Source organism: Bufo bufo, chromosome 5, assembly GCF_905171765.1.
Source record: "Bufo bufo chromosome 5, aBufBuf1.1, whole genome shotgun sequence".
Lineage (NCBI taxonomy): Eukaryota > Metazoa > Chordata > Amphibia > Anura > Bufonidae > Bufo > Bufo bufo.
In genome coordinates, this window is record NC_053393.1 from 520,254,770 (window position 1) to 520,273,331 (window position 18,562).

Genomic DNA, 18,562 nt, shown 5'->3' on the forward strand with positions numbered 1-18,562 from the left:
CCCCGCCCATTATTAAAAGCCCCTCCTACATTTAATAGGCCACTCCCAACACACACTGTACAGCTGACATTCTATAGTTCAGGCCTGTCTACACATCATACGAAGAGGGGAGGACCTGTCCCGGCTGCACTGCCTGCTTATATAACAAGCTACAGCCAGGAAGCTCCTCCGTTCTCCTCCCTCCCCTGATCCTGCTTAAGGCTTGTGGTTCCCCCCACCATCTGCCACCCGCCCGTGGCCTGCTGCCCCCCTTTCGTCATCCTCACCCAGCTCTGAATCATCCTTCTGCAAATGGCAGGGGGAGGAGCCGGAGCATCTCCTCTCCTACATAGCACCACATACCTCTTACATCTAATGTCACCTTTGTTGTAGACGTTCTTTTTCCTCATCTTCTCCATTCAGACCAGACCGCCATGATGATTTTTCAGCCATCTCCCGTCTCTGCAGAGATTAACAAACAGACATTAGTTTCCTGCCACCCCCAATACTATACTGCAGAAACAGTACCCCTGGGAATACTACTACCACACAGATAGTGCCCCCAATACTGTACCCGCTGTGCCCCCAATACTATACTGCAGAAACAGTACCCCTGGGAATACTACTACCACACAGATAGTGCCCCCTTAAACAATTATTGGCACACAGTGCTCTAAAAAATAACTGCGCTCAGACACTAATAGTATAAAGATAATGTCCCCCAAAAATAATAGTGCTAAGCTGATACTGTGCTAGGGTGCCCCCAAAGTAACAGTGCCCCCCAAAATCCCACCAATAGAAATAATTCTCTGCCAGAGCTCACTTAGTAGTAATAATGCCCCTATGGTGCCCTAGTAATCATGTTCCTCATAGCCCCCCAGTAGTAGTAAAGCTCCCCATAATACCATAGTACTAATTCTCCCTATAATATGACAGTACATGAAATACCCCCGCTTAGTGCCCGCAGTTGAGCTAATGTCCCCATAATGTATGCCAGTATAAAATACCCCTATATAGTGCCCCAGTAAATGCACTCATACTGCTCCTCTCCCCCTTCCCCATAGTGTCCCCCATAATATGCCAGTAAAAAAATGCCCCTTAGTACCCCCAGCAGATGCCCCTATAGTGCTCCTCTCCGCCACAATGTGCCAGTAAAAAAATTCCCCTTCTTAGTGCCACCATATGCCCCAATAGTGCTCCACTCCCCCATAGTGCCCCCAAATAATGCCCCATAGTGCCGCTCTCCCTTATAGTGCCTGCCATAATGTGCCAGTAAAAAATGCCCCCTTAGTGCTACCAAATGCCATAGTGCCCCCCATAATGTTCCAATACAAAAGGCCCCTTTAGAGCCCCCACTTCCCCATAGTGCCCCCAAATAATGCCCCTATAGTAACCCCAGATGCCCCATAGTGCTGCTCTCCCCTATAGTGCCCCCCCAGAATGTGCCAATAATTAAAAAAAAAGCCCCTTTAGAGCCCCGATACCCCCATAGTGCTCCTCTCCCCCATGGTGCCCCCCCATAATGTGCCAGCAAGAAATGCCCCCATAGTGCCAGCTCCCCCCCCCCATAGTACAAGCCCCCTATAGTGCCAAGCCCCCCATAGTGGCAGCCCCCCCATAGTGCCACTTCGCCCATAGTGCCAGCCCCCTTATAGTGCCAGCTCCCCCATAGTGCCAGCTCCCCCCATAGTGCCAGCTCCCCCCATAGTGCCAGCTCCTACCCCATAGTGCCAGGCTGCCAGCCCCCTTATAGTGTCAGCCCCCCCATAGTGCCAGCCCCCCCATATACTAGTGCCAGCTCCCCCTATAGTGCCCCCCCATAGTGTTAGCTCCCCCAAAGTGCCAGATTTCCCCCCATAGTGCCAAATCCCCCATAGTGCCAGAGCCCCCCCATAGTGCCAGCTCCTCCCCCATAGTGCCAGCCCCCCCATAGTGCCAGCTCCCCCATAGTGCCAGCTCCCCCATAGTGCCAGCCCCCCATAGTTCCAGCTCCCCCATAGTTCCAGCCATCCCTATAGTGCCAGCTCCCCCTATAGTGCCCCCCCCATAGTGCTAGCTCCCCCAAAGTGCCAGATCCCCCCCCATAGTGTCAGATCCCCCCCATAGTGCCAGCCCCCCTTATAGTGCCAGATCCCCCCCCCATAGTGCCAGCCCCCGCAAAGAAGAAAAAAAAAACAACACTAATACTTACCTCCATCAGCAGCGATGCAGCCTCTTCTGGCCTGTGTCTCTGCTGTGTGCTGCCCGACTCAGGTGTCGCAATGATAATGACGTCATTGCTCTGCCTGAGCCGGCCTCTGATAGGCTGCAGGCATTAGTGCCTGCGGCCTATCAGAAGAACAGGGGAGGGACACGCCTCTCCCTCCCCTGCCCCACAGCACACAGCACGGCCGCAATGACATCCAGGGCCGCGCCGCCTGTGGTGATGATTGGCGGTGCGGCCCTGAAGAATAAAAAAAAAATTTAAAAAAAAAATAATTTATTTTTTTTTTTTTAAAGACGCGCGGCCCAGTGGCCGTTTATTTCGGGCGGCCTGGGGGGCAATTGCCTCCCTGCCCCCCGGCCCAGCCCGCCCCTGGGGGGTGGTCCTGGTCAAGACAATCTCCTGAACTCCAAACTGAATGTCAGAATGGGAAAGAAAGGTGATTTAAGCAATTTTGAGCGTGGCATGGTTGTTGGTGCCAGACGGGCCGGTCTGAGTATTTCACAATCTGCTCAGTTACTGGGATTTTCACGCACAACCATTTCTAGGGTTTACAAAGAATGGTGTGAAAAGGGAAAAACATCCAGTATGCGGCAGTCCTGTGGGCGAAAATGCCTTGTTGATGCTGGAGGTCAGAGGAGAATGGGCCGACTGATTCAAGCTGATAGAAGAGCAACGTTGACTGAAATAACCACTCGTTACAACCGAGGTATGCAGCAAAGCATTTGTGAAGCCACAACACGCACAACCTTGAGGCGGATGGGCTACAACAGCAGAAGACCCCACCGGGTACCACTCATCTCCACTACAAATAGGAAAAAGAGGCTACAATTTGCACGAGCTCACCAAAATTGGACTGTTGAAGACTGGAAAAATGTTGCCTGGTCTGATGAGTCTCGATTTCTGTTGAGACATTCAAATGGTAGAGTCCGAATTTGGCGTAAACAGAATGAGAACATACGCAAAATACAAATGCAATAGCACTCTGCCCTGCCTCTATGCTGGATGAGGCATTGGTGTACATTTTGGCCAAAGCGTAATAAGCCACTCACCACGTCAAGGTCGCCTCTATGGAGTGGTCCCTAACACTAGTTCCTACCTGTTTATGGGCCATGACAGCCACACAAAGTCCAGGGAATGCAGTGTGGCTGTCATGGCCTATAAACAGGTAGGAACTAGTGTTAGGGACCACTCCATAGAGGCGACCTTGACGTGGTGAGTGGCTTATTACGCTTTGGCCAAAATGTACACCAATGCCTCATCCAGTATAGAGGCAGGGCAGAATGCTGGTTGTAGAGTGCTATTGCATTTGTATTTTGCGTTTGTATATGTATTTCGCCATAGCGATGTGCACCTGCATACAGGGTTGTGCTGACTGAATCACCCACATTTTTTCTTTGTAGAATGAGAACATGTATCCATCCTCTGATGGCTACTTCCAGCAGGATAATGCACCATGTCACAAAGCTCGAATCATTTCAAATTGGTTTCTTGAACATGACAATGAGTTCACTGTACTAAAATGGCCCCACAGTCACCAGATCTCAACCCAGTAGAGCATCTTTGGGATGTGGTGGAACGGGAGCTTCGTGCCCTGGATGTGCATCCCTCAAATCTCCATCAACTGCAAGATGCTATCCTATCAATATGGGCCAACATTTCTAAAGAATGCTATCAGCACCTTGTGGAATCAATGCCACGTAGAATTAAGGCAGTTCTGAAGGCAAAAGGGGGTCCAACACCGTATTAGTATGGTGTTCCTAATAATTCTTTAGGTGAGTGTATATATATATGTGGTATAGGGTATGTGCTGCTGAGATAATGTAAAGTGTATATGGGATGAATGATCACAGTAACGATTGTTCATTCCTCTTGCAATTCTTAGCCTTTTTTAAAAGATAAAATAAGTTGATCGGCCTCTCTTTATGGCCCTGCATTAGGCCATGTAAAAGGACACTAAGTGTCGCTGCACACAGTGCAGATCTGTGTGCCGAAAATGTGCAAGAAATTTGTCCCCAAACCACACAAAAAACGCACATAAATGTGCACTATTTATCACAGTTTGGTGCATTTTTGGTGCAGTTTTTGGTCCACATTTTTGTGCATTTCTATGGGGAAAACCACTTTACAGAAGGTGCTGAATCGCACAACCAATTTACATGTTGCAAATTTAAAAATCCACACAACAGGTCAGTGTCTGCACCTAAGAAAAAATCATAATGCACATGTAAGCCGTGCACTGAGGTGGGCTCCCCAGGATACAGTGAAGTCACAAACGAGGAAAGTAACCCCAACACCAGAATTTGACTTAAATGTGGCTGAGTATTCCTTCTGAGCAAAACGCCAGCCTGGCTTGAGTTTGTGGGAATTTTATCAGCTCTCCAATGTGAAATGTCCCTTTAAGTTATGGAGTCCTTGCAATGAACATGTCACAGTCAGAGAAGACAGGGGAGCGCAACGCCGGACCCGTAGTGGAACCTCAGCGTAGGAGATGTAAGGAAGTTTTTTTATTTTAGTCTGATGGGGGTCTGAAAGGGAAGGGCTGATCTGAGGTCTGATGGGGTCTAAAACAAAAGGGCTGATCTGAGGTCTGATGGGGTCTAAAAGAAAAGAGCTGATCTGAGGTCTGATGGGGTCTGACATGGAGGGCTAATGGGGTTCTGACACAGAACTGATATGGGGGTCTTATGTGATGTCCTGATATTTATGGGGGTCTGATCTGAGGATCTGATATGAGGTCTGATTAAAAATATCTTTTTCTTATTTCCCTCCTCTAAAATCTGGGGTGCGTCTTATCATCAGGTGTGCCTTATAAAGCGAAAAATACGGTAGCTCAGTAAAGCCGGCACAGTCTATCTGTATTCCGGAGCTGCCCTCAAAATCCAGAATTTGGGGCTGATAATCGTCAGGGGGTGGGGTCCATATGGCTTACTCTGGGGGGCTGCCTCAGCTGTTGTTCTGGGGCGCCTTCTAGAGGGTCCCTCATCAGCAGATGATGATGATGAGGGGGTAGAGGAAAGTGGCATCCTCTTCTCCCTCACTGGCAGACTCAGCATCAGAGGCAAGCATGGCGTATGCCTCTTCAGCTGAGTAAACTCGTTGGGACGGACGGGCCATTTTTATTTTATTGGGGTGTGAAATGTGTAAACCTTTATTTATTGTGAGAGGTTTGTATGTTGTGTTGCACACGTGAAGAGGCTTGTAAAAAATTTGAAATATAGAGAAAAGAAGTAGACAAAAAAGTTACAGAAAATTACAGGTGCAGAATGCACGCACACACAAAGATGTTGCGTGCGTGCAAAAACCTACACTAACACTACCTAACTAAAATTAATTTCTATATATATATATATATCTATAAAGAAAACAAATGGCGGCACTGGAAAAGCACAATGCGGGTGCTAGGTCCAGGGATGTAGCAGCTTAGCCTGTATAATAAAGATGAAGAACGGACAGCACTACAAGTAAAAAGTAGTGGTGTTTATTCACCCATGTGGAAGGCAACGTTTCAGCTCATACAAGAGCCTTTCTCAAGGCTTGAGAAAGGCTCTTGTATGAGCTGAAACGTTGCCTTCCACATGGGTGAATAAACACCACTACTTTTTACTTGGAGTGCTGTCCGTTTTTCATCTTTATATATATATATATATATATAAAAATCTACACACAAAAAAAATCTGCACAGTAAATGGTCAGAAAAATTGATGTTTCTGATCAGCAGGTGCAGGACGTGCGCGCACACATACGTGCGTGCAAAAATCTACACTAACACTACCTAAAATTTATTCCTATTTAACACTAAATGTATTTTTTTACACAAAAACAACAACAAAGAAAACTGAGCAAAAGGGACTAGTAAAAAAAAAAGAAATGGTACTCAGGGGTGCAGAACGCATGCAAGCTGACGTTTGGTACGTCCGTGCAGACACTGCAGTATAAAAATTTAGTGAAGATACAAAAAAAAAGAACACTATCTAAAAATCAACAAAAGATTCTAAATATTACATCTTAAAAAAAAGAGCACAGATGAAAAAAGAAATATCTGCACCAAAAAAAATGAGCCCAGGTGCTGAAAAGTGGATTACGGACTGGTCAGCGCTTGGCGTTCACAGCTCGCACACAAAAAAGTGGTCCAGAGCTGAAAAAAAAAAAAAAAAAAGCCAGATAAAAGTGACAAAAAAGTCACAATTTGTTCGCTGTAGGCAAAATCGGACTGGGGGAGGGGGGGATAGGGCTGCAGCAGATGTTCTTCTTTCTTCTTCTTTACAGGAAGCAGTAGATCGCTGTGGTGGTGAACCACAAGTCCCAGCAAGCAGGTACAGCACAGAGAGGCACAGGTCCCCTCTGCATGCAGTCACCAGCTAGAATGACTGCATGCAGAAGGATTCTTCCTGTTCCCTCTGCTGCTGTAGCGCTGCCATTGGCTGTAGCGTTTTTCCAGCCAATTGCAATGCTGGCAGGGGATGCCAAACACTGGAGTCCCCTGGCTGACCTCGGAGGAGACTGATGCTGAACTAGTCAGCACCGGTCCCCTCCCCATGATGAGTCCTGTATGTGAGATGAGTCAGGGACAACAGGACTCATCTCAGGGTAATTTGCATATGTATCAAATCGTTTTTTTTTAAACAATAAAAGCACACAGAGCTATGGGGACTGGGTATTGCGGATGTGCTAGCGGCCATCTAGCAACCCATGTCCTCAGCTCTATACACAAAATCCCGGTGACAGGTTCCCTTTAACCCCTTAAGGACACAGCCTTATTTCACCTTCCTGCCCAGGCCATTTTTTGTAAATCTGACCAGTGTCACTTTAAGTGGTGATAACTTTAAAACGCTTTGACTTATCCAAGCCGTTCTGAGATAGTTTTTTCGTCACATATTGTACTTCATGACACTGAAGTAAAATGAAGTAAAAAAAATTCATTTTTATTTATAAAAAAATACCAAATTTACCCAAAATTTGTAAAAAAATTTCCAAGTTTCAATTTCTCTACTTCTATAATACATAGTAATACCTACAAAAATAGTTATTACTTTACATTCCCCTTATGTCTTCTTGATATTTTATTTTTGGGGGATGTTACAAGGCTTAGAAGTTTAGAAGCAAATCTTGAAATTTTTCTGAAATTTTCAAAAACCCACTTTTTAGGGACCAGTTGAGGTCTGAAGTCACTTTGTTCTGGTTGACACAGGGACTTCAGGTGACCAGGTCTCGTGGAGCTCTGCTGCAGTGGAAAATGGGCTGGCCTTGGATTTTCAGGCCAACAAACGGTCCTCTCGAGCAGTTGTCTTGCGGGGTCGGCCTGACCTGGCCTTGTCCAAAATGTCTCCAGTCTCTTCAACTCTTTTTTTTATCCTCTGAACTTGACGCTGAGACACATTGAAGGTGTCCGCCACATCAGCAGTGGATCTGGTCTTCAGCCTCTTGATAATCAACACTTTAGTCTCCAGGTGAATCTTAGGCATGTTTGCAGAGGTCTAGTTGCAGTTGATGTGAAGGTCTAGTGTACTGGGGTTCTTTTTATACACACCTGAGACCTAATTGATCCATTATTAGTCACAGGTGAAGCTCATATGACAAGGCGACAACACTTATGTCTTGGCAAAAATGGACTCAATGGGCTTTACCAAGCCGTGAATATTAGAATACTTTTTGTCAGTTTCGTTTTGCACTGAAACATTATTACAAAAGCTGTTGGGATTAAAATGACCCATTTCTTGTAACAAAATCTTGATTAGAAATATATTTTAGCGGCACTTCAAGTCACTTAGTACACAAGCGACAAGACTTTTGTCAGGGACTGTAGTGTGCGTTGGCAACTATGGACAATTGGAAAGGGGCTCTAACTTTCGGCAGGTGCCAAATTTTTTGTTTATTTTTTTCTCATTATTATAAATTAATGATACAATGAAATTTGTAGAAATATGCAATCTGATGAGAGGTGCACAAACTTTAAAGGGGTTGTCACACGAAAATTATTCTACAGTAATCACAGAAGCCCCTGGATCTGAATAGTTTGGTAATTGCCTGTAATTAGAAACTTAGTATAGAGGTATTTAATAAAATGTATCTCTATGGCTATTGCCTCCGGCTGCATCTACTGTTACAGGTAGAGGGCTGCAGCAGAAAGGACATTCCCCCTGAGCTGTGATAGGAAGCGAAATGTAGCAGAAAGGACATTCCCCCTGAGCTGTGATAGGGTGAGAGCTGCAGCAGAAAGAACAAATCCCCACACCGTGATCTGGAGATAGCTGCAACAGAAAGGACACACCCTTTGAGCTGCCAGCCTGAAATAAATCTAGCAGAGCAACTGGAGCAATGAATGGGGAGATCTCTGGATCCATGTGAGGTACAGGGCTGGTTCTAGCTTTGTTAGAAAGAGGTTGTCGTGTACTATATGATGTCTGATTTTTATTTTTTTACATTATTTATGGGATAACCCCTTTAAGAACTGCACCTTTGTGCCTCAGTGATGCCCAAGGATCTTACCTAAATATAATTCTTATGCTACAAAATTTTATGTTTCTGCTTCCAGATTTGTGAGGTTTCTGATGATATCACGTTCTGAATTATCAACATTTTTATATAATCAGATTCCTGTTTAAAGGCTTTATTTCTGTATATTAATAAACCTAATTTCTGTAAATGAATTGTGCATTGGAAAAAACCCTAAACCTCTAACCGTGGAGGACCTGATGTGTCCAGCATGACACACACAACCCACTGATTTCAATGGACACTGTGCAATGCTTCATTTCTCCAGTGGTGGCGCTGCAGGGAAACTGAACACTTACTGCCATGTATCCCCAGAGATCGGGCAGGTCTCGGCATGTTGTGATCTGCTTTTTATTAAGATGCCCTATTAACAAGTAGAACCTGCAATGGAGAAACCCTTTAAGTAATTACTACATCTGCTTAGGCATACCCTCTAACGTGGAGTACAGGGGCGTAGCTAAAAGCTCATGGGCCCTGGTGCAAGAGTTAAGCTTGGGCCCCCGTCCCTCAGTGCTTGTTGGCAAGGGGCAGGAGAGCACATATCCCTCTTGCTGCCAGTGGCAAACATTGGAAGGGCAGCCCCTCATGCCAAATTCTTAACCTAACCCCTTCCCTCCAGCCAGAGGTGTAAATTGACCAGTATGCACTTTCTATAAAGCCAGTGTCTTATGTGGCACAAGGGTCTTTGGGCCCCCTCAGGCTCCTGGGCCCGGTAGCGACTGCTACCTCTGCACCCCCTATAGCTACGCCCCTGGTGGAGTATATTTACCAGGTTTATGTTGCCCCAGTAGGTGAATGTGCTCCACTTAAAGGGGTGATTACATAAGAAATAAAATACTGCTCAGGATTTATCACATTATTATATATATTTTTTTAAGTTTTTATTTTTTTTTACTAGTTTTAAAACCAAAAATGCAAAAAATTAACTAAAATAAAATCTACAAATGTGCCAAGTGAGATCATTATGATGAGTGGAAAGGACATCTTTTATGTCCAGAATTTCCAAAGATACAGACAACCTCAGTGAATTCAGAAATGTAAAGCGCAATCTAGCGTCTAATTTACTCCTAAGCATTTCGTAATCATCTAATTAAAATAAGTGATGGCTGACGGACCTCCCTGCGCACAACGCGGACGCTGCGCTCCAGTGGCTTTCCTACGAGATTGCATTGATTTTGCATTCTGTATTTTGTGCGGTTTCACGCATTTGGTTTGCATTATTTGGCGTCACGATACAGACAGAGCCGGCTGCATTGTGGGGAAAACTGGCGGAATAAACTAATGGGTGGCACAGATACTATCGCGAGTACTGCCCCCTTTGGGTTAATTGAGGTAGGACATGCTGCTGGGAGCCCTTTTGGAAATTAAACGGCTGTGATAATACTTAAAGGGAGTCTGTCACCACATTTCAGCATATTAGACCGATCAAATAGGGTTATATGATCCACCCAGAACTTAAAAACGGTACCTTTGTTGTAGAAAACTGACTTTTCTTTTAGCCGAAAATGAACTTATAAGGTTATGTTAATGAGCCCTCTCAAGTGCCCAGGGCGGTCTCTCAATCCTCGGAGCCCCAGGCAGCACCTCCTCAACGGCTCATAACCCCACCCTCCGTGCGCCTCTGCCCGCCCGTTTACTCCCCTCCCCTGTCCTTTTCCAATGCTGCTGTGCTGTCCAAATCGTAGCGGGCGCATGCGCAATGCGATGCCCGCTCCTGGCAGGGCATCGCGATACCTACTGCGCATGCGCCCGCTACGATATGGACCGCACAGCCGCAGTGGAAAAGGACAGGGGAGGGGAGTAAACGGGCGGGCAGAGGCGCACGGAGGGTGGGGTTATGAGCCGTTGAGGAGGTGCTGCCTGGGGCTCCGAGGATTGAGAGACCGCCCTGGGCACTTGAGAGGGCTCATTAACATAACCTTATAAGTTCATTTTCGGCTAAAAGAAAAGTCCGTTTTCTACAACAAAGGTACCGTTTTGAAGTTCTGGGTGGATCATATAACCCTATTTGATCGGTCTAATATGCCCAAATGTGGTGACAGACTCCCTTTAAACATAGAATGTGTCGGCAGATAAGAACCATTTGGCCCATCTAGTCTGCCCAATATACTAGTGTTCTTCTTATGACCATATTACGGGAAAATAAGGCCTGAACCGCTACCCGCTGAATCTATGGCCATCCGCCACTGATTTCAGTCTTGTGGTCTTCTCCACCCCTCGTATTTGCTCTACGTCCCCCTAATACTGCATATAACACGAGCTTGTTTTCTTAAAAACAGCCCCATGCAAAAAAACTACAGCGCCTACTGTATCATGTTATTTCTCTAGTCCAGGGTTTCTCAACTCCTGTTCTTCGGGACCCACCTGCCGGTCATGTTTTCAGGATTTCCTTAGTATTCAGCAGGTGATATAATTAGTGTCCATGCATCAGGACTTACCACAGGTATTCATTCTGTAGGATATTCTTAAATCCTGACCGGTAGGTGGGTCCTGAGGACCGGAGTTGAGAAACCCTGATCTAGTCTAACTAGGAATACAATCTTTTCTTCCCTGTTATCAGCCATTTTAGTCTGAGGAGAAGATGACTGTAGCGTTCTTCACTGGGGAGATTGACAGGAGATCCCAAAAAATTCCTGTCCTTATGGTCACTGCTCTATCTCCTGTTTCGAGGCTCTTTCCTGTGGCACTACTGTAATTGAGTTAGGTGATACTTAAAGGGGTCTTCTGGGAGTAGAATATTAAAAGCCTATGCCCAGGTCATCAGTATCGGAGAGGTGGGGGTCTGACTCCCATCACAGCCACCGCTCACCTATTTGAAGAGCCCACGGCGTTCCGGTAATCTCTTCTTACCAAGCACAGCGCCGTTCAATGTATAGTGGCTGTGCTTGGTACTGCAGCCCAGGCCCATTCACTTGAATGGGACTGAGCTGCACCTAGGGCATGTGACCGATGAACGTGTCATTAATGGCCTAGGAAGTGACCGCAGGGCTCACCAGCCTCTTCAAACAGCTGATCGGCGGGGGTACAGGGTGTCAGACACCCCTTGATGACATATCCTGAGGACAGGTCAGCAAAATTCTGCTCTCAAAATACTCTGCAAATCTCATCACCAATATCAAGAAGCCAGGTGACCCACATATGTAGAAGACCTGGGATTTAAAACTGGTGCAATAGAAAGACTACAGATGAGTCCACCTTTACAATTGCTCACTAAACACAACTCCATACAATATTGGGATACTTTACCCTTTACAGGGTGCAATTCACATCAAAACCACCAGATGGCCACATATAGACATATGTAGGGTAGACATCTGGTGACATAGTATCACAAAATCATGTTTTTTTTTCTTCAAAGCTAGTCATCTTGAAACAAACTTCTCAGGATATAATGAGCCAAGAACAAAAGGTAAGGAGGACACATCCGTAGTTGCCAATGGCAAAGGGTTTTTGTTTTCTCCCTCACGGGGCCTCTAATTGCTCACGATGGGCAACTACTCCAACTATCTCATGTGTTCCTATCTCCCGGTCACCAAAAATAGGTGCAGAGTTTACCAAGGCAGACTTCTATACTTCTGTGCATAACAGATTAGAAAGGCCCAATGTTAACAGAGGGCACTTCAGACAGTTGATTAAGTAAGTGCACCCCTGAAGCCCAAACAGCAGTTGACATTGCTGAAAGCAATTTCTGTAAGGCAAAAGCTCAACCTGAGAGGAGCTTGCCTTTAAATTTCCTGTTTAAATATAGGTAGGACAATGCAGCTGACTCTGCCTGTAGGACTGCGGTGGTCAATGATCTGTAAACATTGTGCTAAAAAGAAAATGAAGAACAAACAGTCGTGTGGTCGACGCCAACTACAGCTGAGGGCTGATCATCAGCTGCACCATGTCAAGGAAGTTCTGGAACACGGTCCGGCACAGCTTTTCCGCATCGGTTTCAGGGCTGGACTTCCAGGCAGTGCAGGCTGCAACAATCCTGAGAAATAAAAAAATGTTTAAAACATTTTTGATGATTTTCTTGGAGGTCTGTTAAAGTGGTTTCACAAATAGGTGTCTTAAAGACAGACAGACGACTAGAATGTTCAGATGACTAAACTAATATAATACAATTACACAACATACACCTCAACCGCTAAGCCAGATGGCCACCATATATCGGTGGAAGGTCAGCCCATGTAGTTTTATTCTTGAAGTCTTTACACGGCTTGGTTAGATTAGATTAGTCATTTTATATTTCTGGGATCCTCATCTCTTGGCCAGAGCAGAGAGCGTTGTTCTCACTCTGCACAGACGCAGAATGGGCACAGCGTACAGGGCATTCGGAAAGTAGTCAGACCCTTTCACTATTTCCACATTTTGTTACGTTGCTCCTCGTGCTAAAGTAAAAAGAAATTCAAGTCTTCTCCCATTAAACTGAACTCAATACCCCATAATGACAAAGTAAAAACAGAATTTTAGAAATTTTTGCAAATGTATTAAACGAAAATTTGTCATGGTCATAAGTATTCAGACCCTTTGCTGTGACATGTGACATTTAGCTCTGATGTTTGGAACAACCAGGACTCTTCTTAGAGCTGGCCACCCCTCTAAGCTAAGTAATCGGGGGACTAGGGCCTTGGTTCTAGAGGTGACCAAGTACCCAGTGGTCACTCTGGCTGAGCTCCATAAGATCCTGTGTGCAGATGGGAGAAACTTCCAGAAGTTCAGCCATCATCACTGCAGCCTCCACCAATTTTGGCTTTATGGCAGTGTGACCAGAAAGAAGCTTTTCCTCAGTAAAGACACATGAAGGTTTATGAAAAAGCACCTAAAAGACTCTCAGACTGTGAGAAACAAGATTCTCTGGTCAGATTAAACCAAGATTACATTTTTTGGCCTAATTTCTAAGTGTCATGTCAGGAGGAAACCAGGCCCTGCTCATCACCTTCCCAATAGCATCCCTACAGTGAAGCATGGTGGTGGCATCATCATGCTGTGGAGTATTTGTCAGAGGCTGGGACAGGGAGACTGGTCAGGGTTGAGGGAAAGCTTAATGGAGCAAAGTACAGAGATATTCTTAATGAAAACCTGATCCAGAGAGGTCTGGACCTCAGACTGGGCTGAAGGTTCACCTTCCAACAAGACAATGACCCTAAGCACACAGCCAAGACAACACAGGAGAGGCTTAGGGACAATGTTGTGAATGTCCTCAAGTGGCCCAGGTCGAGCCCTGACTGGAACCCAATCAAACATCTCTGGAGAGACCTGAAAATGGCTGTCCACCAACAGACCCATCCAACCAGACAGAGGCTTGAGAGGATCTGCAAAGAAGAACGGCAGAAAATCCCCAAATCCAGGTGCAAACCTTGTGGCATCATCCCCAAGAATCACTGCCAAAGGGGCTTCAACTAAGTCCTTAGTAAAGGGTCTGAATACTTATCTCAATGCAAGATTTTAGTTTTCCTGTTCAATAAATTGGCAAAGATTTCTTTGTCATCATGGGGTATCGAATGTAGAATGATGGGGGAAAACGTTATTTTTTAATATTTTTAGTACAAGGCCGCAGCATAACAAAAAGTGAAAAAAGTGAAAGCGTCCAAAGACGCATCGTAATGTGGTAATGCTTAGTTTTTACTGCAGTCGTGCTGCAGTGAAATTTATCACTTAGGCTGGTTTCACACGAGCGAGTGTCACGCTCCGGACTCGCAGCGCAGCTCCCGTCCTGAACTCCCAGCACTGCCGGGGTCGCATAGCATTATATTGGTTTATGATGCTATGTAACCCTTACAGTTCTGGAATGTATTGTATAACACTGACAGCATTATGTCAGTGTTATCCAATACATTCCAGACCTCTAAGGGTTACATAGCATCATAAACCAATATAATGCTATGCGACCTCGTTAGTGCTACTCATGCTGCCAGTCTGGAGCGCGACACTTGATTGTGTGAAATCAACCTTACTGCAAGGTTTCTCCAAAGGTTCCAGCTGATTGCAGGGGGTTCCAACAGGGGGATACTTTAGAAATCAGTTTACCGCTAGGATCCATTCACGCGTCCGTATCTGTTACGTGTGCGGACCCATTCATTCTCTATGGGGATGGAATGGATGCCGAGAGCACACTATGTGCTCTCCGCATCCGCATTTCCAGAGCGCGCCCCCGATCTTCCAGTCCGCGGCTCCTGAAAAAAATAGAACCTGTCCTATTCTTGTCCGCAATAAGCAGTTCTATGGGGGTGCCGGCCAGGTGTATTGCGGATCCGCAATGCACTACGGACGTGTGAAAGGACCCTTAAGGAAACCTTCCACAAAGTAGAGACTGTTCAAAGCGGACGGTGACTTTCATACCATGTTTATTTAAACCAATAATGGCTGTACATCCAAATAGGAGCTGCTAAAATGACCGGTTATGGTAAATCTGGGTTAAAGAAAACCTAAAAGCTTCTGGTGGTCAACTTCCATCACCAATGGAAGCATTACAAGTTCAAAGATATTTATCTATTCACTGACATGTGGCAGAGCCCCCTCCTCTCACAGATCTTGACACGCTCATGGCAATGTGAAGTTCATCTGCCTACAATCATGGAAAGCTTGGGTTAGACCCTTCCCCACTGACGTTGTAGGGTGGTGCAGGCGGTGGATGGGGTAACAGGACCCGAGGGTAGCGCTGTCAATCACACCCACATTCAGCTGTTCGCACGGTAAACATTTAGGACAACACACCAAACAAAACTGCTGTGTCTGTTATACTCCTGTAAAATAAGAAATCACAGCGTGTAGAGGGTTGAGGACATACCGATCATCTCGGATTCTGTAGAAAAAGCCATATCCATCGTGTATCATGGGGACTACAGCTCCATGGACAGATGTGTAGCCGACAAGACTCGTGGAAAGGACAAAGTTGCCGCCTCCTCCACTGTGGTGAAACCAAAGACACGGTTAATGAAGATATGGAATATCAGATGGATAATGTCAGTGAATAACAACATACAGTGCATTCTGAAAGTCTTCAGACCCTTTCACTTTTTTTAAAATGTGAAAAGAACTCAAGGGTCTGAAGACTTTCCGAATGCAATGTAGCATTTCTTTCACTTTGCACCATTCGTTTCAGGTTTATAAACCAGTAATTTTTTTTTGCAATACCATGCCGAACCACACGGTGCGCTAATGATGTGAAATCTGCCCATGAGCAAAATAGACTAAGTTAAAGGCTAAGGACATCTTTGCACTGATGTGTATTATTGCTTCTTAAAATGAAGCAGCTCTCTAAGTAGTCTTCATTAAAAATTTGGTACCGCAGAGTGTGTGTAAGTCCTTCACCTATCTGCTGGTGCTGCTGAATCTGACATAAATCTGAGAGCTCTGCTCCTGTTTCTGACAGCGGTCTCTGCTCTCCCCCACCTTTCTTTCAATGATATATATAAGAGGGGTTGTAACAGGTTGTGCAAAGCAGATCAGAGTGCAGAGAGGGGTAAAGCGTCGATGGAGGACAGCTCACATAGGCTGTATATAGAGAGGAAAGCGCACACGAGGCAGTCTGAAGGAGAAGAATGACATAGAATGTGTATGAGTGTAGAAGGAAAGCAGAGCGCCAACAACAAACTCTGCTGGGGGAATCACTCACTCTTTAGCATCAGTGACCGGCAGCACAATTGAGAGATCCCTCATGGGCTATAGAAGTGGAACTCGTTCCAGGAACAAAGCTGTGCTGAGGCATGAAAGCTAGTGAAGGCAGTAACATCCCTGGACATGAAAACCTCACATTCAGCATGTAATACTAGAAGGAACACATGCACATGAGAATATAGTCTGAAACTAGGGGCAGGTTCCAAACTGAACATCAGGGGGTCTGAAAATGAATGAAGAAATTAAGTTCTGCTAATTCATAACAGCTAGTGAAGACTGCAGCATCCTGGATGCACAGACCTTACATCCAGCACATATTACTAGAAGGAACACATTCACATGAGAAAAGTGTGAAACTAGGATAAGGTTCCAAATTGAACATCAAGGGGTCCTGAAAATGAATGAAGGAAAGAAACTGTGCCGATACATAAGAGCTAGTGAAGAGAGGAGAATTGTGGACACACAGATCTTACATCCAGCATGTATTACTGGGAGGGACAAGTCCACATGAGAAAAGTCTGAAACTAGGAGCAGGTTCCAATCTGAACATCAGGGGGGTCTGAAAATTAATTAAGGAATGAAGCTGCACTGATACATGAGAACTAGTGAAGACAGCAGCATCCTGGACACACAGACCTTACATCCAACTTCATTACTCGAAGAGACACCTCCACATGAGAAAAGCCTGAAACTAGGAGCAGGTTGTAAACTGAATATCGGAGGGTCTGAAACTAGAAGAAATGAAGATTGCAGCCTGAAACATTTTTTGCTCAAGGTAAATAGATGTTTATCAGCTGACCCTTTTAATTTCGTTGGAAAAGGCAAACCAATATGTAAGAGGGGGTCTCTGCTTTCCACGGATGGCAGATGTTGGGAGAGGTAAGGATTAGACAGTTGGATTTCAACATGCCTGATCCTTTTGTTTTCTGGAGATAACCGGGCAGCGACATACTCCCCTCTTCCTACTGAGAACACATGTATGCTCGGGGAGCCAGCTTCAGCTATCTAATGCAGGGATGCTCAACCTGCTGCCCTCCAGCTGTTGTAAAACTACAACTCCCACCATGTCCTGCTGTAGGCTGTCCGGGAATGATGGGAGTTGTAGTTTTGCAACAGCTGGAGGGCCGCAGGTTGAGCATGCCTGATCTAATGTATATAGCTAGCCTGCCATATGTGAAAATTATGTTTTCCATGTGTACAATGTCCAAATCCTTTATGCAATAGGTTAACACGTAAGGCTACTTTCACACTAGCGTTTTTTGCGGATTCGTCATGGATCTGCAAAAACGCTTCTGTTACAATAATACAACCGCATGCATCCATCATGAACGGATCCAGTTGTATTATGTCTTGACAGATCCGTCTTGAACACCACTGAAAGTCAATGGAGGACGGATCTGTTTTCTATTGTGCCAGATTGTGTCAGAGAAAACGGATCTGTTTGGCTCCGCTTTGTCAGGCAGACAGAAAAATGCTGCAGGCAGCGTTTTGGTGTCCGTCTCCAGAGCGGAATGGAGACTGAACGGAGGCAAACTGATGCATTCTGAGCGGATCCTTTTCCATTCAGAGGGCATTAGGGCAAAACTGATCCGTTTTGGACCGCTTGTGGAAACCAAAACACCAGTGTGAAAGTAGACTTATGAAGTTACTTTAATATAAGATGTTTAAAGTGTAACCGTCATGTTTTCAGCAAAAAAAAAAAAAAAAATATTTTAGCATATGTTACTACTGCTCCAGCATTATACATAAAGCAATGTTTAGTTTCTTCACATACCACTGTTTTCCTTGAGTTTTTCCCTTAGTTACTGCTGTTTAAACATTTACAATATGAGGACCTTCTCAAGATGGCTCCTCTGCCAGTTCTCTGAGGCCAAAACTGCCTTCCCTTACTTCCCATACACACTTGCTGTAGCCAGCAGTTTCCTGCCAGCCAATCAGGTTGGATTACTGAGAGACACGCCTCCTCACTCTGAAGCCTAATGCAGGCATGCAGCGTGAAGGACCGCCCCTCTGTCTTCTTAGCTAGAGACAGACAAGCCATAGCAAAGGTCTTTCAAGGGAGCAGTGGAAAGGAACAGAGGACATTAATGAAAGCTGTTATTATAAGGTAATTACAGATCTTTAGACAATCATTGACAGACTAACTCAGGTATACATGCCTGGCTCTAATATACTAGCAAATAAAAAAAAAAAATATGACAGTTACACTTTAATATCTGCAGTTGATGCCTGTATCTCTGTGTACCTCCCAACTGGACGCACAGCCTACTCTGCGGTACC

At 45.3% G+C, this 18,562-nt stretch overlaps 1 protein-coding gene across 2 annotated transcripts in view; it reads right to left on the reverse strand.

The window, feature by feature from the left end:
* Positions 1 to 10,899: 10,899 nt before the first annotated feature.
* CROT (carnitine O-octanoyltransferase) overlaps positions 10,900 to 18,562 on the reverse strand; it is a 38,463-nt gene continuing 30,800 nt past the window's right edge. For both annotated transcript variants that reach the window (XM_040434542.1, XM_040434544.1), the window contains exons 16-17: positions 15,453 to 15,572; positions 10,900 to 12,653 (exon numbers count right to left, since the gene is read on the reverse strand). In XM_040434542.1, the coding sequence (XP_040290476.1) occupies positions 12,533 to 12,653; positions 15,453 to 15,572 (241 nt within the window). In that variant the 3' untranslated portion in view covers positions 10,900 to 12,532. The remainder of the gene's footprint in view (positions 12,654 to 15,452; positions 15,573 to 18,562) is intronic.